This window comes from Podarcis erhardii (genome assembly GCF_964252035.2).
Source record: "Podarcis erhardii genome assembly, chromosome: 17".
Lineage (NCBI taxonomy): Eukaryota > Metazoa > Chordata > Lepidosauria > Squamata > Lacertidae > Podarcis > Podarcis erhardii.
Genome location: NC_138515.1, coordinates 5911524 through 5937709, shown reverse-complemented (window position 1 = coordinate 5937709; position 26186 = coordinate 5911524). Strand labels below are relative to the sequence as shown.

The window sequence follows — 26186 nt, the reverse complement described above, 5'->3', positions numbered from 1 at the left end:
ATTGTGCTCAGAAACATACTGTGAGTCAGTGTAGGTCTTTCAAGACTGGTGTTATATGGTCTTGGCAGCCGTTCCCAGTCACCAGTCTAGCTGCCGCATTCTGGATTAGTTGTAGTCCCTAAGAAAACTATACAGTGAACCCACAACCTGAGCTCAATTTACTTAACACCATTGCAACCTTATGTGAGGTGGAGGGGAATGAATAAATAAATGGAGAGCAGAGAAACCATTTATATGTCCTCCCCCACATGTGCACCCAGCAAGTTTTCCTTGCTTACTGGGCTCTGGGAAGCTTTTATATTGTGGTATACTTCCTTGCAATCGTCTGATGACAGGTGGTCTAGAAACAAAACCATTGATGACAAGAGAGCACGCAAACCCAGTAATTCTGCCCTATGTGCTTTTCACTGAAGTGCATGGCACTGTTTATATCTCAGATTTTGCAAGGGCAGAGTTAAAATGTCCTGTTTTTCTTCCCTTTTTTATTTATCTCAGCACTTCTTGGGCTCTGACTGTGCCTTGGTGTCATCCTAACTGGAGATGGAGCCCTGGCTGTGCTGTGTGCCCCAGCCTGGCACAGAATTGAATACGCTGGCAAACATAACAAGGAAGAGGTGAGGGAACCAATAACAAAACAATAAACAAAAAAAGTGTTTATATATCCCTCACTTAAGCCAAGCCAGGAAAGGAAGCTATAAATAGTGCTTTCAAGCCAGCTAGTCAGATGTTACTGTTTGGCAGTCTTCAAACAAAGAACTGTGTCCTTTTGCTGCCAAGTTAAGTTCAGCCCTGTAACACTTCTGTTTTTCTCCAACCTAGATAATTTTGCATATCAGATTCTTATATGGCTGAAAATCTGGTAGGCTGGAAGTATGCAGTCAAGACATTGAGGCAGGCTGTCTGCAGCAACAGAGAAATTGAGTTCCAGGAAAAATGATAAACCCAGAACTAGATTTTGAAACAAATTCTACTGTCTGAAATAAAGCACTGAAACTATGCACGTGTCTTGGGCTCAGCCCTCGTTCAAATTAAGCCCTACACGTGAGCCAAATCTGGAAGCTTTTTTTTTTTTGTCCAAATGAAGTGAGCCCCTGCCCGTGGCTTCACAGAATTCCTCTATCTCATCCCAATGACATATGGGAAACTAGAAGTGATCCATTCCAGAGTCACTGAAATATTCCTGGCACCTGCTTTTGGAGCTGTATAAATTTGCATGACAATCAGAAAAACCAGAACCACCTGCTCTTGTTTACCAACTCTTGCATTGCATAATTCAGGGCTCCCCAAAGTGGGGACATGAGAAGCCTGTAGGGATGAGTGATGGGCAAACAAGTATGTTTTTATTAAAACTGCACCATCACAAATCTGAGTAGAATGCCATATTCCTTTTGGGGGCAAAGCAAGTTACTTTATAGTTGGCTTTTTCTGTGATGGTGCTGCTACTGCCACACAATCCAAAATTCACTATATCTGCACATTTGTTAAAGGCACAGATGTTGTCTTTCTAAGGGGATGTTGACTAGAGTGCATACAGCCCTGCTGGATTAGACCACAGTTCCTTCTGCTTTAACATCCTGCTTCCAGCAGTGGCCAGCTTCCAGGAAGTCCCCAGTCAGGGCAAGAAGGCAACAGCCCTACCCTTCGCTAATCCCCTAGCATCTAGTGTTCAAATATATGCTGCTGCTAAGCACCTATCATGACTAATACCTGCTGATAAAGCCACACAAGTTGTCTGCATAAACTTGTCTAGCCTTTTTGTATCTAAGCCTAACCCAACTCCACATCTCATGGCAGCAAATTGCATAAGTGAAAAATAAATTGTGTGGAAAAGTACTTTCTTGTTCCCTTCCTGAATCTACTGCTCATCCATTTCACTGGATGGCCTCATGCCTTAGTGTTATGACAGACAGATAAATGCCTACTCAACTTCCTGTTTTCGTTGCAGCTGTCCCGATTCCTGAGTTCTCCACTAGAGCCAATTTTCCTTGAAGATTCAGTGAGTTCAAGTCCCTCTCAATATGTTTTTGGAGACTTGTAGAGAATGGGGAGACAAATGAAGATTACCAGTTGATAGGAATCACAGGTGGGCAGGTTACTGTTGTGTTCATGCCCAGTGTGCAGGCTTCCCACTGGTATCTAATCAACTACTGGAAGAACAGAATGCTGGACTAGATGGGCCATAGGCCTGATCCAGCAGTCTTTGTCTTACGTTCCTATGAAGACCAGCTCAGAACCTGCTCCAGTTGGACTTTTTCCCACACCACAGGGCCATCTACAGTCAGGGCTTTACAGCACATGTGAAACGTAGTCTCCCCCTCCAATACTTCTCCATGCTGTAGTTACAATTCCTAGCAACCCCTAACAATACAGGCAGCAACCATTTTGCATGTGTCCAATTAATGCGCAACCACTGACACCTGGGTCCTTTTGGATCTGGAAGAGGGCAGAATGAGAGAATAACAGGGTGAAGTGGACTTGTTGGTGTGTTCCACCAATGCACAGGGGAGCCAAGAACAACCCCCCCCCGTGCAAAATGGTTGCCACACGTGCTTCAAAGACCACCTTTCCGGTACTGGAAAAAAATCTAACGATGGGGGAAAAAGATAGTTTTCAAAGGGAAACTGGTTTGGAGATAACAAAAAAGGTGAAATATCTGGGGGTGAATCTAACATCCAAAAATATGAATCTGTTTAAAGACAATTATGAGAAACGCTGGTTAGAAGTGAAGAAAGATCTTGACACATGGTCTAGATTGAGATTATCCTTGTTAGGCCGAATTGCTGTTATTAAGATGAATGTATTGCCGAGATTGCTGTTTCTGTTTCAGACATTGCAAATTATAGACAAGATGGATTGTTTCAAGAAGTGGCAGAAAGATATATCTAAATTTGTCTGGCAGGGCAAAAAACCCAGAATAAAATTTAAGATTTTAACTGATGCAAAAGATAGGGGGGGTTTTGCGCTGCCGGACTTAAGACTCTATTATGAAGCAGCAGCATTTTGCTGGCTGAAGCAATGGCTACTTCTTGAAGACACAGATATTCTAGACTTGGAAGGGTATGATAACAATTTTGGCTGGCATGCATATTTATGGTATGACAAGGTAAAGATCTATAAAGGCTTTAAAAATCATATTGTCAGGAAAGCTTTATACAATGTTTGGAACCGATATAAGGATTTGTTGGAAAACAAAACACCCAGATGGTTGTCACCAATGGAAGCTAGAGCGGTAAAAAAACTTAATATGGATTCTAATTGGCCAAAATATAGTGAAATTATAGAATATGATGGTGAAAAAGTTAAATTACAGAGCTTTGAGAAATTAAAATCCAAAGTTCGAGACTGGTTACATTACTATCAGATAAATGAGACTTTTAAACAGGACAAGAAACTAGGATTTCAGAAAGAGAGGTCAAAATTGGAAACAGAATTGCTAGAGACCAATACTAAGAATTTGTCTAAAATGTATAACTTGTTGCTGAAATGGAATACACAGGATGAAACAGTTAAATCAGCTATGATTAAATGGGCACAAGACTTAGGTCATGATATTATGTTTGCTGACTGGGAACAGTTATGGACCACAGGCCTTAAATTTACGGCATGTAGTGCCTTGAAAGAAAACATAATGAAAATGATCTATAGATGGTACATGACTCCAGTCAAGCTTGCAAAGATATATCATTTGCCCAGTAACAAATGCTGGAAATGTAACGAATGTGAAGGAACTTTCTATCATCTTTGGTGGACCTGCCCAAGGGTTAAAGCCTACTGGGAAATGATCTATAATGAAATTAAGAAAGTCCTTAAGTGGACATTTGTAAAAAAACCGGAGGCTTTTCTCTTGGGCATGGTCGGCCAATTGGTACCAAAGAAAGATAAGATCTTTTTTATGTATGCAACTACAGCAGCAAGAATACTTCTAGCAAAGTATTGGAAGATGCAAGAATTACCTACTCTGGAAGAATGGCAGACGAAGGTGACTGAATTTATGGGACTGGCAGAGATGACTGGCAGAATCCGTGATCAGAGGAAGGAGACAATGGAAGAGGACTGGAAAAAATTTAAATTATATCTTAAGAACTGTTGCAAAATTTTGGACTGATAAAATGTCAAGGGTTAAGAAATAGAGAATTATAGTTGTAAATATTTAAGTTAAGAAAATTTTGAAGGAAATCAAATCTTGAAAAGGAATGAAGGATTGCTAAAAATTTTGGATACAGGGGTGCAGTGAAGGGGAGGCATGGGGAAGTCATGTATTGTTTGTTTGTTTGTTTATTTCTGTGCTTTTTGTTTTATGAAAATCAATAAAAATTATTTTAAAAAAAAAACAAAGACCACCTTTCCCCACATCTGGACCCTGTGATCATAATCCGAGGCCCTTCTTTGTGTGTCCCCTCCATGAGATGTCCGAAAGGCAGCAACACAAGAGCGGGTCTTTTCTGCAGTGGCTCCCTATTTGTAGGATACTCTCCCCAGGAAAGCTTGCCTGGCACCTTCATTACATACCTTTAGCGGCAAGCAAATAATTTCTCTATAACCAGACCTTGGACTGATAACATTCTGTGGCCTTTTAAAAGTGTTTATTATGTATTTTGTGTTTTAATTTTGTGTTTTTATGTTGTGAACCACCTTGTGATCTTTGGATGAAGGGTTGTATACAAATTTTATTAATAATAATAATAATAACAACAGTAAGAATAAACAAACTACAGTACCCGGAATTCTTTGAGAAGGGAAATGTGCTTTGAATGTGTAAGAAGCCCAGTAGAGAGAGGGAGGCAGGTGAAGACCACCTTGGCAACTATTCCATCTGGACTGTCTCCTTTCAAGACAGACACATTCTACCATTAAGTGCCCTGTGGCAAGGATGACTTTTTATATGTTGCTGTTGTTTATTGTAGTTTTAAAATGTAGTTTAATATAAACTGCCTTTGAAGGAATTGTATCCTGAAAGGCAGGATATAAACAATGGGCTAGTGCAAGGATAATAACAGAAACGAATTTGTTTATATCATGGTCATCATTGTCAGGTGTGTGTGCAGGAGCCAGGCCCTGTGACCAGGACTGGGGCCTTCCTAAGTTTGTTCTGGAGAGGCAAGGCACAGCCTCACAGGTGAGGCCGATTGGTAACTCACAGCACCTGGTGGCAAGAGCTGGGAAGGGATATAAGGTCAGCATTTCTCTTCAGATCTTTGCCACAGCAACATGCTCCCTGCCTTGTTGCGTTTGGTTCCTTGACTCCTTGCTCCTCAGACCCCTGCCTTCATGACTGCTTGCTTCCTGACCCTTGGACCCTTGACTCCCAGCTCTCTGACCCTCGGACTCTTTGCTTCCCAACTCCTGGCTTCTGGACTCCCGTTCCTGCTCCCACCCTGCCATCTTGCCCCCGGTCCCGACATCCCCAGCTGGGACTTCGATCGCCTGTGAACCGGACCGTGACAATCGTCCTGTCCTGTTGATTCCTCCAGTTTGTTCTGGGAATAAAATCAGGGCATTTTGCAGCTGGACAGAGAATGGAACCCAACTTGCCCTAACTTTGTGACCCTGGAACCAGGTAGTCTTTAAGTGTTTGGCAGATTCTCTTCCAAAGGTGAAGAGCTGCAGAGGAAGGCTGGTGGCAGCCACTGGATAACAGATTGCAGTCCCAAAAACTGATTGGTGGTGTGTGGGTCTGAAGTACAAACATGCAGATATTCCAGAGAAGTGCTGTAAGTGTCCTGGGAGGTGGGCATGTGTGTGAGAGGGGGGAAAAGTCATTTTGAAGGTCAAATGCCTGTCATTCAGATTGCAGCTGATGACTTTGATGTGATATTCTTAACCTTAAAGGTAAAGGGACTCCTGAACATTAGGTCCAGTCATGGCCAACTTTGGGGTTGCGGCTCTCATCTTGCTTTATTGGCCGAGGAAGCCGGCGTACAGCTTCCAGGTCATGTGGCCAGCATGACTAAGCCGCTTCTGGCGAACCAGAGCAGTGCACGGAAACGCTGTTTACCTTCCCGCCGGAGTGGTACCTATTTATCTACTTGCAATTTGACGTGCTTTCAAACTGCTAGGTTGGCAGGAGCAGGGACCGAGCAACGGGAGCTCACCCCGTCATGGGGATTCGAACCGCTGACCTTCTGATTGGCAAGTCCTAGGCTCTGTGGTTTTAACCCACAGCGCCACCCGCGTCCCTATCCTTAACCTTATCCTGTTGTAATTTTTATAGTGCAAGTTTGATATTTGACTCTGTGCACTTTGCTCAGCCACTTTGTAAGGGCAGATACCTGTCCCCCAGCGGCTTTTGCTTGAAACCACAGCAAGGGTCCTTTGAGCATGGTCAGGGGGCACTCTGTTCCTTGTGCCAAGTCTCATGTTTTTCTTAGGTTACAGATAGGTAGCCGTGTTGGTCTGCCATAGTCAAAACAAAACAAATTCCTTCCAGTAGCACCTTAAAGACCAACTAAGTCAGTTCTTGGTATGACAAAGCCATTTTTCACCTTTTCACCCCTTGCTTTTTCCTGTAAGACCTATTGCAGTCGTTAAGAGTCGTCAACAGGCTCATCACAGCTATCTGCCAATCACCCATTCCCACCACCCTTCTGAGTAATACCCCTCCCCACCTTCTCACTATATAGAAGGGTCTGGAAACTTCTGTTTCAGTGTATCTGAAGAAGTGTGCATGCACACGATAGCTCATACCAAGAACTGACTTAGTTGGTCTTTAAGGTGCTACTGGAAGGAATTTGTTTTGTTTTTCTTAGGTGTTAAGTAAGGCAAGCCTTGAAAGTCCTGGGAGAGCGCGGGGTGCCGCCGCTGACAGGTTAACTGGAGGAGGTACGAGGACTAAGGTGGGCGCGCTGGAGAAAGCAGTCAGTCCGCGGGCGCGGCGCAGCTGATCGGCCCCTGGAGCGTTGCGCCTCGCTGGCATTTCACCCACCTCTCTCCGCGGAGGCAGCGTTATGCAATAGCCCGTCTTAACTTTGATCGGATGGAAAACAAGAAGGAGACGCAACAATTCTTTCTCCCCCCCCCCCTTCCGCCCCACTCCCACGCAGAAACAGCGGCGACAGGTCCGTCCCGGTTGCCTTTGGGGAAGAAAGGGGAGGGCTTTCCCCCGGCTCCTTCCCCTTGGGCTCCTCCGCAGCAAGAGGTTGGTTTCAGAAGGGAAAGGAAGGCGAGCGAGCGAGCGGGCGGGGAGGGCAAGGGGTGCCGCCCCGCGCGGCTCTGGATCCCACTCGCGACCCGCGGCATCCTCCCGCGGAGAGGCGGCTCCAGCCGAGCAGGGCGATGGTGAGCGAGCGGGGACCCGGGCGCCGCTTCCCCCCCCACGCGTGGCGCCCCGGAGCGCGCCGGCAGGGGGCGACGCGGAGGGGCCGAGGGGCGGGGAGCTCCCCAGGCGGGCGCGGGGGAGGCGCCGGGGATGCCGGGGAGTTAAGACCCGTGTCGCGCGGGGTCGGAAAGGTCGTGTGCATGCTGCGCCTGGGTGCAAAGGGGCCACCGCGCGGGCTAACGGTTGTCTAGCCCGAAACCTAGGGTTATTCAGCATTAATGGATGCAGCAGGTATGCTCTCTGTTTGGGTCTGACTAGGAAGGAAAATCGTTGTCTCCTGCGTCTTTAACAACCGCACAGCTGGCAGGTTGTGGTGGTGGTTGTTGATTATGATAATGATGCTTAAATGTGCAGCCCTTTCTGTCGTGGAGAAGAGAGTTTCTATTATTATTATTATTATTATTATTATTATTATTATTCCTGCGTGATGTTAAGACACAGAAAGTGTGTGGCGCGGGAAGAAGGGTAAGGAGGAGAAACGTACTTCCAAATATTGTTTCTTCTTTTTTTCTCAATATAAAAGCGAAAGCTAACAAGCAGACAAGACTCCTTGGCTCAGAATCAAGGGCTTCTAGCTTCTGTCTCTTCTGTTTGACAGACCGGTGTCCGGTGGTAAGGAGACAAGGACTGGTTGTTTCCTGCTTTGAGCAGACTTCTATGGTTCCCAAGATCGATTTACAGACATGCTGGAAAGAATTCCCAAAGGAGCTGAACGCAAATCCAGGCGCACCTTGCCAATGGCATAACCCCTCGTCCTTGGGCCAGACTAGCCTCCTGCCTTTCCAGCTGGCCAGAGATACCAGATCGCCCCTGGAATGGCACTGGGTCCCTCCAGTATTGGCCACAGGGATACAGACAGTGCCATTTCAAGGTCCATTTGGAAAAGCATTTCCCCTCCCCTCCCTCTGGGCTGTTTGATCCCTAAAATCCATTCTCCTTAGTTTAGTGTATTCTTATAGCACATTGGAAAGTCCCTGTATTCCTGTGGCAATACGTTCCTCTCCAGAGGAAGAGTGTCTTCTGGGCCACAACTCTCAGATTAAGGGGCTGCTGAAAATATTACCAGCCCATGTGACTGGTTGTGCTATCAAGCGCTCATCAGCTCCCACCCGGAAACCAATGTCCCACTCTGTAGGGACGTGTGGATCCAGAATTGGCCTCCACAGTCACTTTCAGACTCATTGTTAACATGTTTATGGAAGACAATCTTACTCGGCTACAAGTGATCGCCAAAGAAGAAGAAGAATGCCACAGATTAGGGGTGGGGATGGATTGCCGGGCAGCTCTGCTTTCTGATGGGCAATCCTGGACCCATTTCAGGACCACAAAGCTCAGCTCCCATTCATTTTAATGGGGGTGTGCATTGACTTAACTGATAGGAAACGATGACGTATGGATTCTTCCACTTCTTGGGCCTGTCCTGAATGGGGCATGCTGGGATGAGAGTGGGGAAGTGATTTAAAGGATCCAGGCAACCTCAGGCCAGAGGAACACTTTGAATGCTCCCAGTCATCCATCTTTCCTCCGCCCCACCCCCTCGCCGCTTCCCCCTCCATGCACAATTCCACATCCCGTTCCTCAGCTGCAGCTCTTCGGCTTTTTAACTTCTGCCTGAGACTCAGACTTGTTAGGCTCAAACTGTTCACAGTTTTCTCCCCCCCCCCCAAAATGCTGGCCCAATAAAGCCACTGGTTTGCACGGCAGTTTGTGAGTAGGCACCCCCACCTTCACTAGTAAGCAACCGTTTATGAGCCCACACACATCTTTGACACCCTTCCCCATGCACAGGAACTCTACCCAAACATTTACAACACAGGCTGCTCTCTGTTTTATTTCATTTTGCCACCATCCGGTGCTTCTCCCGTCTCCCATGCAGCACATTCATTCGCCCAGCTCCCCTCTGGAAGAGACAAGCACCCCCTTGTGCCTTCCATCTCCCCCCTCCAAATCAATGAGGCATTTCCATACTTTTAAGGGGCTCTGTCTGCATTTCCAGTGGGGATCATGGGGGTGGGGAGAGAAGGGGGGCTTCCTGGCCTACCTGGTGAAGCAGACAGGGGAAGCATTGAAAGAAAAGCATGCACAGGGTGGTTGTATAGAGCCCCTATTGACTAGCCCTGACCTCTGCCCCCAGCAGCTGGGCAGTGGCCGTCTTCTACTATTCCTGCTGGCAAGCATCCCTTACAGCTTCCTGCTCGACAGCCTTGATGATGACGAACTGCTGCTGGCGACATCCCGGCCCATGGGAGGCACCCCAGCGCAGAACGTGCCTGGCTGCCCAGCCAACTGCACCTGCCCAGCAGAAGAGACAGTGGACTGCGGTGGCCTTGACCTGCACATCTTCCCCAGCAATATCTCTGCAGGCATCCAGCATCTTTCGCTGCAGGTGGCGGAGGGGATCCTGGGCAGATGCGGAGGGTGGCCCTGTTGGGTGGGAGTATGTCAGGGGCTGGCAGGATGCTGAGGACTGTGCACTGGGGGGAAGCGGGGCTGGAGGAGGGCAGTGGGTTGTGGGGGCTTGTACAAGCCAGGAGGCAAGAATCCGAGGTAGGGGGAAGCTTGAGAGCTGGAGGAAGAGGAGGCAGGCAAGGGAAGAGCTGGGTGCTTCCCTACCCTCTCCTGCACCACTGTCTCCCAGAACCAGGAGAGAACTGAAGCGGGAAGAGCAGAGGCAGCTTCCACACAGACAGTCTCCAATTGCATGTGCACAGCCTGTCAGTGGAAGGTAAATAAATGGGTGGAGGGGGAGCAGTCCCTAGTTGCTGCAACTGCTCCATAGAGTATGAGCCTGGGAATAGCTGCCTAGACACTAGATTGGTGTATCCAGAGCTGTAGAAGCGAAGGCAAGTGTTATCTTTGACAATAAAGAGTTGACTTTCTGCAATGGGCATTCTTTTGGCTAGGAAGTATGGAACTGCAGGAGATCAGGAGCCACCCAGATCAGAGTCCATGTGAATGCCTTGCCACTCATTCTGACCACCTGCTGGTTTTCTTTCTGCAGAACAACCAGTTGCAGGAGCTGCCCTACAATGAGGTGTCCCGACTGGCTGGCCTGAGAACCCTCAATCTACACAACAACCACATCACCTCTGAAGGTGAGCAGACCCAAGAGAGCAGAATGTTCCCTGGCATTCTGAAGGATTGTTAGCTTTTGAGGGGACCCTCAGCCCCTCCCTCCAGTACATGAATAATTGTCTCCTAATTGACCAATGACGTTTGTTCCCATGAGAAGTAGATGGGTTGATTGCTGTAAGGAAACGGTTCATGCTCAATTTTTTGCCCTTCCGTCCCTTGGAGTTGTGATGCTCCAAATGAAGGAACTGTTAATTAGCAACCCCCTTCAGATCCAGAGCTGGTTGCACATGACCCAGCAAGAGATCACAAGACCATCACTGCTGCTGCTTGGACATAAATCTAGTGGGTAGAGTCGTTAGAGGGCATGAATCCCAAATCTGCCTTTTTCTGATGTGTCCCATTTTAAAGGTCTCCCAGATGAAGCCTTTGAGTCCCTGCAATCGCTTCAGTACATCTACCTGGCCAACAATAAGGTGAGTTGTGTTTTAGGAAGGGTTTGATCTTCATAGCCACTGAATTCTGTTGATGGTAGGATTCACTAGGGGACGGGTAGGCAATGTGTTGCACTCCATACGTTGCTGAACTACAGTTCCTATCATTCCTGGCTGGGGCTGATGGGAGCTGGAGTCCCATAACATCTACGTGGAGAGATCGGGTGGAGATGTTTCCCATTGGAAGGTTTCCCATCTGTGATACAGTCCAGCATTATTTGCAAGAATCTCAGCCACCAGCAGGCACTTGCCTTCTGCACATCTTTTTCAGAATGCTTCCATCTTTGTTGGATATGTATCTGAGATGCTTCAAGATATTGTGAGAGGGAGCAAAAACACATTAGTAAATTCCAGAGGGGCAGCCAAAAAATACATGCCTAGATATAGAGAAAAAGGGTCACAGAATGTAAGACGACATCTTTGACATTTCTGTGCAAAGCTCCAATATATTCAAAGTAAGAATAGTGATCATTCAAAGCAGGTGTAATTGGGGATAATTTATTACATTTTTATCTTGCCCTACGTGAACTCGGAGTAGCATCCAAGATTCACCCTCCAGGAGTGCACAAGTCCTTGTGAAAGGATGTTTTGAGATACGTGCAATCGACTCTGTAAGAGAAGTGCTGTGCATGAACAATTCAATATTGTAGCTTCACTGAAACAGTTAGGAGACCATGTGAGGATAATCATGTTAAGAGTCTTCATGATTCAGTGTGTATATTATATTATAATTAATTAATTAAATTTCTATACCGCCCTTCATCAGAGGATCACAGGACAGTTTACAATATAAAAAACAATGTGCATATATGTTTGTTTGCACATCCCATTCTACCACCTTACAAGATAAGGTAGGCTGAATGCCCTCACGTGGCTGGGGAGGGGATTGAATCTGTCCACTCAAAAGTGAGTTCCATTGAGAGGGAATAATGGGAACCATTCACTTCCATGGGAAGGAAGCAAAGGGGTGCACTCAAGGATAGCACTGAGTTGCTTATCATGCTTGGTATCCCAGCACCTTTCAGAATCAAGCCTGCTCCTGTTTGCATAGCCCCATCCTGTTTCTTGTTCACTCCAGAGCAAGGTTTCCCAAACTTGAATCTCCAGATGTTTTGGGACAACAATTCCCATCATCCCTGTTTGCATAGCCCCATCCTGTTTCTTGTTCACTCCAGAGCAAGAAACTCTGGAGTGTTTCTACTAGCAAGGGATGAGGGGAGCTGTGGTCCAAAAACATCTGGAGACCCACATTTAGTAAACCCTGCTCTAGAGGGTATTGGAATGTTGAGAAACAGCTTCTGTATGTGGGAAGCTTGTTCTTGCTATGGCACACAATTCTAAAACGTGGTTTTGCATTTTTTCCTTGAGTCTACCACCACTGAGGTCCAGTGCTGAGGGCCTTCTGGCAGTTCCCTCGCTGCGAGAAGCCAAGTTACAGGGAACCAGGCAGGAGGGCCTTCTCGGTAGTGGCACCCACCCTGTGGAACGCCCTCCCACCAGATGTCAAGGAGAAAAACAACGGCCAGACTTTTAGAAGACATCTGAAGGCAGCCCTGTTAAGGGAAGCTTTTAATGTTTAATAGATTATTGTATTTTAATATTCTGTTGGAAGCCGCCCAGAGTGGCTTATTATTATTACCACGGAGCAGGCAAGCAGGCTCCATTTTCTACCACCATTTTGAAATCTGAAGGGACCTTTCTGCTGATGTGTGGCTGGGCCTGGCCGGCCAGTTCTTAGGCTACGATGTTTCTGGCTGCTTCCCCTCTGAACAGGGCGTAGGTGGGTGTGGATGTAGGAAGCTGGAGTCAGTTCAAAATCTTTCTGCATCTCAGGGGGTTGGCCTGGATGACCCTTGGGGTCCCTTGGGCCTTTACCATTTTGTGAGTCGGTTTTTTTTTTATTTCCAGCTTTCGGTGGCGCCACAGCTCCTACCCAGCACTCTGCGGATCGTGGACCTTGCTGCAAACCACCTGACTCGTGTCTACCCATTTACCTTTGGGCATAAACCTGGCCTCAGGTAAAAGCGGGACGGAGGACTGGCACACATTCCGACATAAGCAAGACCACAGAGTGTTGGCAGACACCCTTTGGCATGATATTGCTTACTACAGGGATCCCAGTACGAGAGAAAGTTATACAGTCATACCTCAGGTTACAGCCGCTTCAGGTTGTGTTTCTTTCAGGTTGCGGACTGCTGAAACCCAGAAGTACCGGAACAGGTTACTTCCGGGTTTCAGTGGTCGCGCAGAAGTGCTAAATCGCGCTTTGCGCATGCACAGAAGACCAAATTGCAACCTGTGTGTGTGCAGGTTGCGAATGCTGCGGGTTGCGAACGTGCATCCCACATGGATCACGTTCGCAACCCAAGCGTTCACTGTACTTTCTGAAAATCAGAGCCAGCTAGAAGCCACACCCTCTGCTCAAGAAGATTGCTGGGGTTATGAAACGAGGAAGAAAGGCACTCTGCATCTGCTCAGAGGCACCCTCTACTGCTCCCCTTACATCAGGCTACTTATTTCTCACTTGAGGGTGGGGTGGCAGCAGGACGATCTATGGGGTTCCCCCAGGGAGGAAAAGAGCTTGGAGAGAGCACACAAATGCTTGGCAGGGTGAAGCAGCTATCCTCTCCCCTGCTCCCCCAGTCCCTTATCCAGCCTGAAAGCCACAAACAGCTGCCTTATATCAAAATAAAATTGGAGGTGGGAGGGTTCTTAAGGAATTATTAGATGCAGGTATACATATGAAGAATGTGCTGTGTGAATCAGGCTTGACCCATTATAGAGGCCAAGGATTGCAGCAATCTTTTAGGAAAAGAAGATGCTCTTACTTCAGGATCACCAGCCCAGTGTCAAGCTCAGGGTATAGTGTTAAGTTGTGGGTGAACATATCAGACGACACAGCGATTCTTCAGACAGCTCTTGTTTATTCACAGGCCAGAACAGAACTGAACTGAAGGGTTCAGTCAGCCTGCTTATATAGAGCTCCAGTACAACGTAACTGCAACAATTTTCTAAAACTATCCAATCACTGAACTTCACTTTTGATCCCTTTTTTGCATAACTATCTACAGTATCCCCCTGCTGGCCCAGGGTGTACATAACAGATAGCATTTAGATCCAGGATGGGGTGCTGCCCCTAGGACTCAATGAGGCCAGCCCACAAGGTGGCACTCCTAACCTGTCCCTTACCTTTCCCCCCACAGGTCTGTTTATATGCACAACAACCAGCTAAACAACACAGGCCTGCCCTTTGATGCCTTCAACGGCTCCGATGCCGTGAGCACCCTCATCCTCTCCAGCAACCTGCTCACTTACGTGCCCCAGAACTTGCCCCGTGCCATCGTCCGCCTTCACTTACAGGTTGGCAGCTGAGATTTCCCACCTGGATGGTATTGGAGCAGAGGCTTGCTTCAAGTAGTCAAGAGAACAGAGCCCAGCCATGAACAGGGGAGCTGAGGGAGAGAAGGGGAGTCGGGAGCCCCAGATTTTAGCTCAAGGAGAATGGGGCCCAGCAGTTAGGACAGGAAAGTTGGGGTACTAAGCCAGAGCCTTTGTTCTCCTGACTCTTCAGTGCCAAGCCCCACCAGTTGTGGAATTGGATTGTTTTATGCTCATTTAGAACATTTTCAAAGACACTTGCCCTTAATCTCACAGATGTTTAGTGAAAAACAAATCCCACTTAGTTCAATGGCATTTACTCACATTTACTCTACCGCTGGCCTGCTCCCAAATAGTTGGTTTTTAGTTTTACTCAATAGGGTGTGTGTGTTTGTGTGTGTGTTTTACTTCCCTACGAAACAAAAACAAAACTCTAACAATAAACCTCTCACACAACTCCCTACAAATAGAAAAGGGCAAATCTTTGCTCCCTGACATAATGGAAAGATAATATCTAAAAAAATATATCCTCTCTTAGCATCTATTCACATCCCAACGCCTAGGCTGGTGGGGTGGGAGCAGTGGAGGGGATCCTCCTTAACCACTAGGCTCCGCTTTGCAGAACAACCGCATCTCCCGCATCCCAAAAGGGGCCTTGAGCAGCCAGTGGCGCCTCCGGGAGCTCTACCTGCAGAACAACAACCTGTCCAATGATGGCCTTGACCCCTCCACCTTCAGGTGACTCTTTTGTTTTTAATGGGGGCCCCCTGGTGGGTATGAGTGGCGAAGCCAAGAGCCAGGGCTGCTGGGTTTCCCGTGGCCAGCTCTGGGGAACTGGAAGACCACAGGAGAGCGGATGCTGATTGGCGGGTCTCCTAATCTTCAACTCTTGCTTCTCTACAGCCGGCTGAAGAGCCTGGAGTACTTGGACCTTTCCAACAACAACCTAACGCAGGTGCCTGCCGGCCTCCCCCCCAACATTGCAATCCTGCACCTGGGCCGGAACCACCTGAGCCACCTGCCCCCCGAGCGCCTGAGCCGTGTGCGGGGTCTCCAGTACCTCCTGCTGCAGAGCAACGCCCTGACCGCCTCGGGAGTCCACCCAGAGGCCTTTGCCCGCCTTCGTTCCCTCCACACGCTGCACATGTACAACAACCGGCTGGAGCATGTCCCGTCCGGACTTCCGCGCAGGGTCCGTTCCCTCATGCTGCTGCACAACCAGATTGCGCACATTGGGCTGCAGGACTTTGCGGCCACCTACGCCTTGGTGGAGCTCAATCTCAGCTACAACCACCTCTACAGCGCCCACATCCATCGCCTGGCCTTTCGCAAACTGAGGCGCCTGGAGACCCTGGACATTTCGGGCAACCAGCTCACGCTCCTGCCGGCGGGGCTCCCCTCCAGCCTTCAGGTCCTCAATCTTCAGAAAAACCAGCTCAACTCCCTTTCTCCAGAGCGGCTGGTCAACCTCACGATGCTCAAGGAGCTACACCTGGCCCACAACCGCCTGCGGATCAGCGGCATCTACCCAGGCACTTGGCAAGAGCTGCATGGACTCAAGGTGAGGCTGCCGGCAGGCAGGTGCCCTTCTGTGTGCTCCAGTGGCTCAGAAGCTGGTTTTAGGACAACAATAACACAACTAAGGGTCCACAGTAACAGTCTCTGGGCTGGATCTTTTCCTAATCTGGGCATGGGGAGATCTGCATGGAAACCAGGAGCCATCCCGGGAAAAGCGGGAACAAGTGTAAGGCAGAGCTTTTGTCCTTAGCTACTAAGAAAAGCATATTTTTCTCCTCCTAGAATTTGGGGTCACCTAAAGAAGTTGAATTGCCATCAGTTCAGGGCAGACTAGAGAAAGTGCTTCTTCACACAATGCAAGACAAATTTGCAGGATGCACTGGCACAAGCCATGGCAACGACTTCACACTTTGCAAAGGGATTAGACGAATTCATGTAGGGTGACAACTATTAACCATGACCATGAAGAGGACTCTCTATACACAGATGATGCAAGTTCTCCCTCTGAATATTGTATGCTGGCGATGGAGAGGGGGTGTTGGTCTCCCGTGATGGCTTTTCCCTGGAGAAACATGGGTTTTATCTCCCTCAGAATATGCCTAAAACCTGGATTTGCTGCAATATAATAATTGCATGTGCTTGTTACTCCTCAAGCCCCTGCTTAAAAGTACTCAAAATTCAGCATGTTTCTATAGTGACTGTTTTCCCGCTAATGTGGGCTTCTGCTCCCAGCTACTGGACTTTGAGCTTATCCACAGTTACCTTTCACCCGGCTCTTTCAAGGCACAGGTCCACGCTTAAAAGCTGTGTGTCTGAGCAGTTTTATTTTAACACACACATACCCCCGTGCTTTCTCTGCAAAAACATGCTCTTTAGCACTCAATCAGAGCAAATGTCAGTTCAGGGTTTCCACGGATTGCCATTTGTTCTGACTGAGCTTTAAAGAGCAGGTTTTCGCAGTGAAAGCTCTGGAGCAAAAAAGAAGGGTGCTGAGACAGAGATTTAAGGAGCGGACAATGCCTGGAAAGAGCCAAGGAAAGGTAAGTGTGGATAAGCCCATTCTCTTTCAGTTTTTGTTTGAGTAACTCTCAGAACACAGGCAAGAGTATGGCTCCTACAAATCCTGCTTAAAGCATTTGGATGCCAGAAGCATGGAACTATGTTTGAGCCCTAAGGCAGGCATGGCCAAACTTGGCCCTTCAGATGTTTTGGGACTACAACTCCCATCATTCCTGACCATTAGTCCTGTTAGCTAGGGATGATGGGAGTTGTAGTCCCAAAACATCTGGAGGGCCGAGTTTGCCTATGCCTGCCCAAAGGGGAACTACCAGTTGTTCTCCTGCACTGGCCAACTTAGGGCTACAGTTCTCTTATGCCACTCCAGCTGATTTCAGTGGTGCGTATGGAAGAAAACCAAATGATTGTGTTGTTGTCACTCACAACCCAAGGCAGATCTGCCTATGTCCAACACCTGCTGTCCTTAATGATGCTCCAGATCTGGCAGGAATCTCTGGGACTCCAACGTTTTATTGGTTTTGCTTTCCCAGCTCCTGGATCTGAGCTATAATGAGCTGTCCTATGTTCCACCAGACCTACCAGAATCACTAGAATATCTATACCTGCAGCATAACAGGATTGCTGTCATTATGGCTGAGGCCTTCCTCACAGCACCCAACATCCGTGTCATCACTCTCAGGTAAGGGAAATGACAATTGACTACAAGAGTTTGGATAGACACTCGGGTATGGAGATTATTACATTCCCATTGCTCATAAAGGAGGAAGTGTGTGTGTGGTGCTTTAAAATACAATGTAATCCAGGAGTCTGAATTGCTGTTGTCTATATTTTAAAAGTGGAATGCATCAAACAAAATGTCATGCCTGTGTTCTTAGCACATTTAGTCTACACTTAAAATCTGCAGAAATGCAAGCCAAATTCTACAAGAAAAGTTTGAGTACATGCTTGAATTAAACAAATTACTTCACACAATTTATTCTGCAATTTTGCACACTAATTTTGATTTGTTATTCAGGGCGAGGGCCACTGATACTCCATCCTCTAACCCCTGAAAAATTTACTTCCTTCCCAAGACTTGCATCTTGAGTTTTTGCAGAAGGCTGAGTCATATATTCACCTTCACTATAACATCTTCAAAAGAAGATGATAAAACATTTGGGACAAACTTCTATTTAGGACGTGGGTGGCACTGTGGGTTAAACCACAGAGCCTAGGACTTGCCGATCAGAAGGTCGGCGGTTCGAATCCCCGCGACGGGGTGAGCTCCCGTTGCTTGGTCCCTGCTCCTGTCAACCTAGCAGTTCGAAGGCACGTCAAAGTGCAAGTAGATAAGTAGGTACTGCTCCGGCGGGAAGGTAAACGGCATTTCTGTGCGCTGCTCTAATTCGCCAGAAGCGGCTTAGTCATGCTGGCCACATGACCCGGAAGATGTACACTGGCTCCCTCGGCCAATAAAGCGAGATGAGCGCCACAACCCCAGAGTCTGCCACGACTGGACCTAATGGTCAGGAGTCCCTTTACCTTTACTCTATGTGGCTGAGAGCATCATACATAGTTTAGCCCAAAATATCCCCATAGCAAGTGGGTGGCAGGACATCTCACCTCTCTTTCTCCCACCCCTCTCACTAACTGATACCTGTCAGTATGTCCGTTTATCTGTGCATTTGTAGATTTCACCAGATGTTGGACATTCACTGTAACATTCAATCATTTACTAACAAACGAAAACAGAAATAGTGAACATAAAAATTGTGACTGGAACTAGATGGAAAAGTAGTTGTAAAACCCCCCAATAAAATGCTGTTGGACTCTGCAGTTAATTATGATACTCAAACATACTGTGATTATGAGCCATGTAATACCAGATAATTCATAGGACGTTGATAAGAGATTTTATATTCTTATTCTTTATTAGATTTGCATATCATCCTTCATCCAAAGATCGTAGGGCGGATCACAAAATAAAAATACAAAATGGGAATACAAAATGCATAAATCAAAAACAATCCATTCTGCATTAGAAAATAAATGTTTGTTCATCATGAAGCAGTAAACCTTTCATTGTGTCTACCATAATAGGTGTTGCTTTCTCTGTTGAGTGAGGGCAGTTTTCTGTCCCCTCCCCACTTCCACAAATACTGTGCTGCTTGCTGACATGAATCAAAACTCTGAACAGAAGATAATGAGTGTGATGTTAACATATGAGAGTGCTGGTGGTGAAATAGTTAAACAGGTTACCCAATCAGAACCCAGGGGGGTTGGAGTCAGAGGGACTATAAAACCAGCTCTGGAAGGGACCAAAGAGAGAGTTCGTTGGATGGGTGGTTGGTTGGAGTGGGAGTGAATTGGGATAGAGTCTGTGGGGAGGTTGAGTTAGTGTAGCGAAATAAGCTGAGTCAGGAACAGTTAGGAGCTAGGAAGACAAGTAAATATCTGAGAGGTGGTTTAGTGAGTGAGAGCAGGTAGCGGAAGTTATAGGTCTGGATAGGCACCCCATGAATGTAATTGACCGATACAGTTTATGAAACCTCACGCTTGTTAAACTGCAATAAACAGAAGTTTATGTTCCAATTTAACCCTGACTGGACTCAGTATTGTACCAGGTAGGGCCTGGGTGGTGGCAGCGAGAAATAAAGTGGTGGCACAGGGATTAATAGACGGTGAAATGTCCAGGGACCCTGTGTGATCGCCACAATGAGTTTATCTGGATCTTGGTCACAGATTTCATCAAGTAAATTTAGATACAGGGGTACCTAATTTGAGTGGTGATGCTGCTTGGGCAGTCTCCTGAACTCTGCTCAGGGAAAACCAGTTCCTTGTTTGGAGAAGAAGCTGGCCAGTCACAGCTCCAATTGGTTGATTGGTGACACAACAAGACCTATCTATAAAGCACCCAGAGAACTTTACAATCTGGGGCAGCATGGAAATGTCATACGGAAAGAAAAGCGTGCTTTAAAACAGCATGAATGAATACGTATTTAATTTACTGGATATGCACGCAGCACTTTCAAAATATATTTGGACCAGAATTCCTCAAACTCCAAGCCCCGTTTGGATTTCAGAACCTTTGTAAACCAGCAAATTCATTAAAAAGAGTAAAAGTTACAAGCTATATTTTAATTTTAATTTAAGAAGTCCACCAGCTGGAAAGGCCATTTAACAGAAAATGGATGGCAATTGAGAAAAGCAGATAACTGCTGCTACAGACAATGTTAAGGCTGTTCACATTTGCAGTCAAGTTGGTGCATTGCTTCCTAATAAACATGCATGTGACAGAATCACATTTCTGACTCCTTTGAATTAAATCCATCCTCTGGAGCTGTTTCAAAGTTCCAGGAACTGTGTTGTTGTATTTTTTTTAAAAAACAAACGCTTCACATATCAGTGCTTTCCCCATTTCACACACAAATCCTCCTTTGTTTTCTAGATCCAACCGTTTGTTGGCAGCCAACGTGTCGGAAGCTGCATTTGCAGACCTGAAACTGCTGGAGGTAGTAGACACTACCGGGAATCCAGAACCTATCACCATCTCTCTGCTGCAAGCTGGGCACTGGGTCCGCACCCAGATGGGTACCTAAGGAGGTTGCCTAGAACAGGTTAGCCTTTGAGCTGTGGCAAAGTGTTCATTCATGAACTAAGTCACTCTAGTTTCCAGCTTTTGCTGGGATTGTTGACCACTAAGAACGTAGTGATCCGAAGCTCTCCAAACATAAACTTGTATTACACATCTGCTGTATTTGTGACTAACACAAGCTCTGTGATGAATTGTACAAGGGCTGGAGCATTAGTTTGGCTTCTGCAGGAGCAAGTGCTTAGAAACAGGTATAGCCCACTATTTTCCATCAAGACCAGTAGGTGCAGTATAGCTGCTGCAGGTGAAGCCATCTGTTGCTTAGCACACATTCATTATAGTGCTTGGGTTGGGCACCATTTTGTGACTCCATTTTTATATTTAAAAATTGAGCTTTTGCTAAAACACTTTTCTGGGACTTTTTAAAAGTGCTAGGACATCACACACTAAAATGCTAATTCACTGTGGTGTTATAGCAATATTACACAATATTACACAACTCAGGACAAAAGGGAGAAGTCCCGCCCAGAAACCTATCTCCCCACAGTAGAAGGATGTGTGGATCTAGAATTGGCCTCCACAGTAACTTACAGACTCACTGTTAAGACTGTGTTCATGGAAGACAATCTTACTCAGCTACGAGTGATCACCAAAGAAGACACAATATGACAACACCACCATAATGTTATAGTGTTATACTGTACTTCTTTCATAAAAAGCTCATAGTATAAAGTCTCAATTTTATTTATCATAAAATGGTGACCACCACAAAAGCAGTAAGAAAAATGTGCCCACAGCTGTAATCATTGCCCAGAAGAGTAACTCTAAAGGCATCATCAACACCTGTGGAGAATGTGCTCCTTTTCCATTCTGAAAAAGTCTGTGTTCTGAGAAAAGACAGAAGAACCAAAGGAAAATATGAAATAGGAATGACTGGATGACAGTGTTGTGTGCGCTCACTTTAAAAAGAGGGCTTGCTTTTAGTGTCTTGGCTACATGATGTCCCCACTGTCATTATGAACATGGTCATCCTCTGGGGGGTGTCAGATCCAGCTGACAGAACCTCTTTCTTTTGCAGAGCACCATCCTACACTTCCTTTCTACCGCTGCCTGTCCTCGGGCATCTCTACCAGGATGGCTCAGCCCACCTGTAGCCTTCTGGAGAGGTTTGCACTGCCCAGTGTTTGTCCTTCCACCTTCAGCCAGTTGCACAGAGCAGAGCCTCTACAGTATGCCCTGTCTGCTTCTCTAAGGTGCAGGACTCAGCTACAGCTTTTCAGGTCGAGAGAGACAAGATGAAGATACAAGATTTCTCCAATTCTAGCTACTTCTGGAGCCTGATCTTCAATGGATCTGTGTTTAGCCTAGGGCTAAGCAACGGCACTGGCAAAGCTGAAGTCTCCGTGGACTAGGACCAAAGAGGCAGCCAAGGCTAGCTAAAGGTATTTGCGTGCCCCTGCTTGGCTCCCATTATTTGGAAACAGAGTTGCTTAGGACAACGCAAGCATCCGCCAGGGCACCTATGTTCTACTCCTTCTTCTGCCTTGCTCCTCAAACAGGTGCACCCAAACCGTCCCTGTTGGGTGACAGAGGTGTTACCTAATCTAGACAACCAAGTTTATCCCTTAGAGTAAATGCAAACTTGTTTCCTGCGTGTCACAAGCCCCAGTGCCGGTCCAGCTCTTCTTCGCAAGGGAGGAGATGAATAGAATCCATCACACAGAACCAGCGGGCAGCTTCTGGATGCGCCTCATGGGCAAATTTTTGAGTAAATCTCAAAACATGGGGAGGGGAGGCTCCATAGTTAAAAAACTGGGTTTTGAGCCCAGATTCATCACAAGCCTTTGGTTTCCCCTGTAGAAAGGCCAGGCAACATCACCCTAGCCAGGATCACATGAGTCATAGCTGGAACAAGAGGGAATCCATGTAGGGAACCAGGAAAGACTTTATTCATCCTGAAAGCCAGCGTCTACCTGCTTTTCAAGACCACCCTCCTCTCTCTGTCCTCCACACCACCTCATTTCACTTGAAACTAATGTTAGCTTAGTGGATTGTGCTAGGGCTTTTGTGGCGGTCGCAGTTTGCACCTTACTTGCAGATTGCTGGGAAGCAAGAGATGTTTCAGTTTGAAGTGAGAAGAGGGATGACTTGCAAGATTCCACATGAATGACCGTCTCATTGCCCAGATGACCCAATCAACACAGAAGAAAATGAGGTTTCAACAAGGTTTATTATTGGTGCAAGATTCCAGTATGTCTTTTTTTATAGAGGTTTTTAGAACTCCCCCCACCCTAAAAACTTTATATATTTATGTCACTCCAAGCATAAAATAAAAGCCGTAACACAGTCAGATTCACGGCCTCTGATTTTTAGCATTGGCTTTCAACACCTCTGGCTGAGCAACAACCATGGAGGTAGGCACTTGTATAAAAATCCAATTTCCCTAATACCAAAGAGGGGGTGGTAAGAATGGGGGTCAGGAAAGAAAGGCTGCCTAGAGCATTTGTTTCCCTTTATCCTTTCTCTGTCCAGGGACATGGGAAGTTAAATTTTGGTTTAAAAAGGAATTGGGCAGGGGCAGGAGTGCAAGATCTAACCCGCAGCTCGTCACCTCATCCATCCTGAGCAGCAGCAACCCTGAGTTAATTTCTTACCCTTTAAAACGTCTTTAACCTAATATAGGAAACAGAACACTTTCATAAAAGGTCACATTTCCAGCTGCCCAAGGGGAGCCCATACCCCCCACAAGGCCACACCAATGTGCCCCAGTGCAGAAAGAGGACACCCCCCAGACTACAGCAGCATGCCTCCCCCAACTGCAGGGACTACAGAGGGGATGCGGGATACTCCATCCAACATGCCAAGAAACTGGCAATTACTTAACACCACCCCACACCAGAAATGACACATGGTCTGGGCCAGGGGCCAGCACAAGCCCTGCTCCAAGCTGCAGCCAATGGACTGTGCCCCACAAGTCTTTGCACACCAGAACAGAGCTGGTGCTTGAGCAACCTAGTTGTCAACAGGCCGCTGCTGGGGGACAGAAGCCTCTTCTATGTTCTTTGGAGGTCAAAGGGAAGGGGAAGTCTCTCTCAGCAGTCTCTTATGCTGTTCTCTAGCAGGGGCAGGTAGTCTCAGCCCCGTGTTTCTTCCTTTGGCAGCCCAAAGGCAGTAACATTAATTGCAACAATAATTTAAAAAAGCAGGCAGCCCTCTCAGAGATTAAGACCCAGCAACAGTCGTTGAGCTCAGTCATTTTTCTTACTTGGAAATGGGCTGCACAGATAGCAGGGGCAGAAGCTGGTCAAGAATGATGCCCCCTTTGCAGGGTCTTCCACCATAGGCATCAGAAGAAACCCAAAGTAGGTTCAGAGGCTGGGTTCTTACGGGAGCCGGCAAGCAAGGCGTCACGCCAGTATCCTGCTAGGTCCTTTTGGCCATTCAGGAGGATCAGGTCAGTTAAAAGCAGCAAGCTATTAGCTCTCTACAGCCCCCAAAGAAATAAACCAATAGAAGGGCAAACAAGCAGAGCTCAGAGAGGTGTAGGTGCAAAGTGCCTGGTGCAAAGGAGGACTGGTGTGGAAGGAGTGGAGGGGCAGCGAGCTGAGTGCAGACCACATAGGCTAGGGGATATACTAAAAGGTGCCAAATTCCTAAATGAGTCAGTTTGGTGCATGTTGAATAATGTGGGGCCTTCTCTCTGGGGCTGAGGAGGCAAGACACTCTGAGCATATCTGCAGTGCAAGTTTAAGAGAGCTGCAAGCTTCTCTCTTGCTGACACAATAACTCTGGACCAAGGAACTCTGGGCACTGAAGTTCCATCAAGGGGCTTTTCTACTCAGCACTCTCTCAAAACTATCACTCCCAGGTTACTATGTGATAGGGAGCCATTGGAACTAAACCTGTTTCAAGCTGTAAATGAGGATGCACCCAGCAGCTGCCGCTAGAGCAGCTGGGAGAACAAAGAGCGAGGGAGGGGGATTCTTTCCCTTCTCCCTGCTGAGAAAGTGGCTCATTATGGACCTTGGGGAGTCTGGGCTAAGCCAGAGGACAGAGTGCCAAGGCAACCGTCTCATGGATTGTCTCCAGCTAGCAGTGTCACATGACCTGCCCCACTGATGGGGAAACTAAGGGAGTCTCCCTTCATTCTTATTTACCCAGCAAAGGCTAGAAAGAGCCCACTGCCAGAGGTGCTTTGCAGCATTGCTGGTCCATCAGCATACATGGAGCCCTCCCCACCCTGCTCTCCAAACCCCCGTTCTCCTGCAGCGGGGAAAAGGCCACGTAGGAAGAGAGCAGTTGCTTGACCCGGCGATTCCAAGACTTCCACATTTCCGCCGCTTTCTTCATTTGCGAAACTTCTGCAGCTGGAAGGCAAATGGGTTTGCCAGTCAGTGTTTCTGCCACCATAGCCTCTTTCAGGAAAAGGAAGGGCACAAGCCAGGGAAGGGGAACCTGCGGCAGCCCTCAAGGTGCTGTTGGGCTCCCAGCACCTGGCCAGCAGGGTCAACGGTCAGGGATGGCGGGAGCTGTAGGCCAGCAACACCTGGAAGACCACAGGACCCCCAGCCTTGGCACCAAGAGCACCATTGATTGACTCTGGACATTTATAGATTGCCCTCTCATCAAATTTCCAGGGTGGGCCACAGAAAAAGAAAGCAAAGCTGCATACTGTTGAGTAACAAGCAGCTAATAAGTCTAATTAATCATCATCAGCAGCCACCCAGAGCTTTTTGGAGAAAAGGGGGTGAATATATGAAGTAAATCAATAAAAACAGTGAATGTTGCAATGCAGATCTCAAAGGAACTTAACAAAACAACAACAACAACAGATTCCAATTAAAACTAAGAAGCTTAGAACAATAAGACGCCAAAGAGACAACAGCATCCTAGGTGCCAGGAGCTCCCTCTGGGAAGAGCACACTAACACTGGGGGCCACTACGGAAAAGGCCTTTATCCCTTTACATCTCATGGCAGTGGCACCCATAGAAGATCTTAATATACAGGTACACATGGAGATAGTCAAAACAAAACAAATTCCTTCCAGTAGCACCTTAAAGACCAACTAAGTCAGTTCTTGGTATGAGCTTGGTATGAGCTCATACCAAGAACTGACTTAGTTGGTCTTTAAGGTGCTACTGGAAGGAATTTGTTTTGTTTTGACTATGGCAGACCAACACGGCTACCTATCTGTAACATGGAGATAGGTGGTGGATCCCGTAAGTCACCTGGTCCTAAGCTGTCAAGGGCTTTAAAATGAGCACATTCAAGTCATGCAGTCCTTAACATTGGGAGAGGCAGAGGAAGCATTCTGAATCATGAGGATCTATGTCTACGGAGAGAGACAACAGAAGGGGGAACAGGGCGCATCAGTCCACAGAGCACTCTGCCCAGAAGCGATTTGGGAAACAAACCACCTAGAGAGGCGGTAGCGCCAAACAAGCTGTGTGCTGCTGCAGGTGCTCAATTTGACGGCACTGCTTAAAATCATTCCAGAAAGCTCTCCCAGGGCTCGTCCAGACTTTCTGTTGCACCGTGCTTTCCAGGCACAGGTTTGCTCTTTAAAACTCCATGTTCAAGCGATTTTCTTTCTTTTTTTGTCCAGGCATTTCCTCTGGGGAAATCCACATTTTACGGCTGAATTGGAGCAAGTGGCAATGGAGTTTTCTGCAGATTGCCACTTGCTCCAGTTCAGCAGTAAAATGAGGGTTTTCCTGGGGAAAGCGCCGGGACAAAAATAAAAAACTAACCAAAAATGCTCGGACACGGAGCTTTAAATCCCAGACCTGTGCCTAGAAACATGGCAGAAAAGGCAGTCTG

General features: G+C 47.1%; 2 protein-coding genes across 9 annotated transcripts in view; one reads left to right on the top strand and one right to left on the bottom strand.

Moving 5' to 3' along the window:
- PODNL1 (podocan like 1) lies at nucleotides 1–22715 on the top strand. Of its 8 annotated transcripts, XM_081845149.1 has the most exons (12): nucleotides 1–614; nucleotides 1946–1996; nucleotides 9450–9701; nucleotides 10317–10410; nucleotides 10799–10863; nucleotides 12790–12899; nucleotides 14085–14241; nucleotides 14882–14997; nucleotides 15163–15820; nucleotides 17325–17473; nucleotides 20222–20390; nucleotides 21444–22715. In XM_081845149.1, the coding sequence occupies exons 3-11, from the start codon at nucleotides 9558–9560 to the stop codon at nucleotides 20370–20372; spliced, it is 1644 nt and encodes a 547-aa protein (XP_081701275.1). In that variant the 5' UTR covers nucleotides 1–614; nucleotides 1946–1996; nucleotides 9450–9557; the 3' UTR covers nucleotides 20373–20390; nucleotides 21444–22715. The 8 variants fall into 8 exon arrangements, 7 of the variants coding, with proteins under 7 accessions (XP_081701275.1, XP_081701270.1, XP_081701269.1 ...); XM_081845144.1 differs by lacking the exons at nucleotides 1–614; nucleotides 1946–1996 and adding an exon at nucleotides 6876–7135 and having other exon boundaries at nucleotides 9453–9701; XM_081845143.1 differs by lacking the exons at nucleotides 1–614; nucleotides 1946–1996 and adding an exon at nucleotides 6876–7135.
- Nucleotides 22577–26186, bottom strand: part of CC2D1A (coiled-coil and C2 domain containing 1A) — a 56108-nt gene continuing 52498 nt past the window's right edge. Inside the window, exon 30 of the mRNA XM_081845746.1 lies at nucleotides 22577–24732. Coding sequence (XP_081701872.1) covers nucleotides 24712–24732 — 21 coding nt within the window. The 3' untranslated portion in view covers nucleotides 22577–24711. The remainder of the gene's footprint in view (nucleotides 24733–26186) is intronic.

Bases quoted from the DNA above. Each gene is read 5' to 3' on its own strand.
- PODNL1 (XM_081845143.1), top strand. From the start codon at position 6,974: ATGGAAAACAAGAAGGAGACGCAACAATTCTTTCTCCCCCCCCCCCTT. The intron at 7,136-9,449 runs GTTGGTTTCAGA...CTCTGCCCCCAG, and splicing joins GGGCTCCTCCGCAGCAAGAG to CAGCTGGGCAGTGGCCGTCT. The intron at 10,864-12,789 runs GTGAGTTGTGTT...TTTTATTTCCAG, and splicing joins TCTACCTGGCCAACAATAAG to CTTTCGGTGGCGCCACAGCT.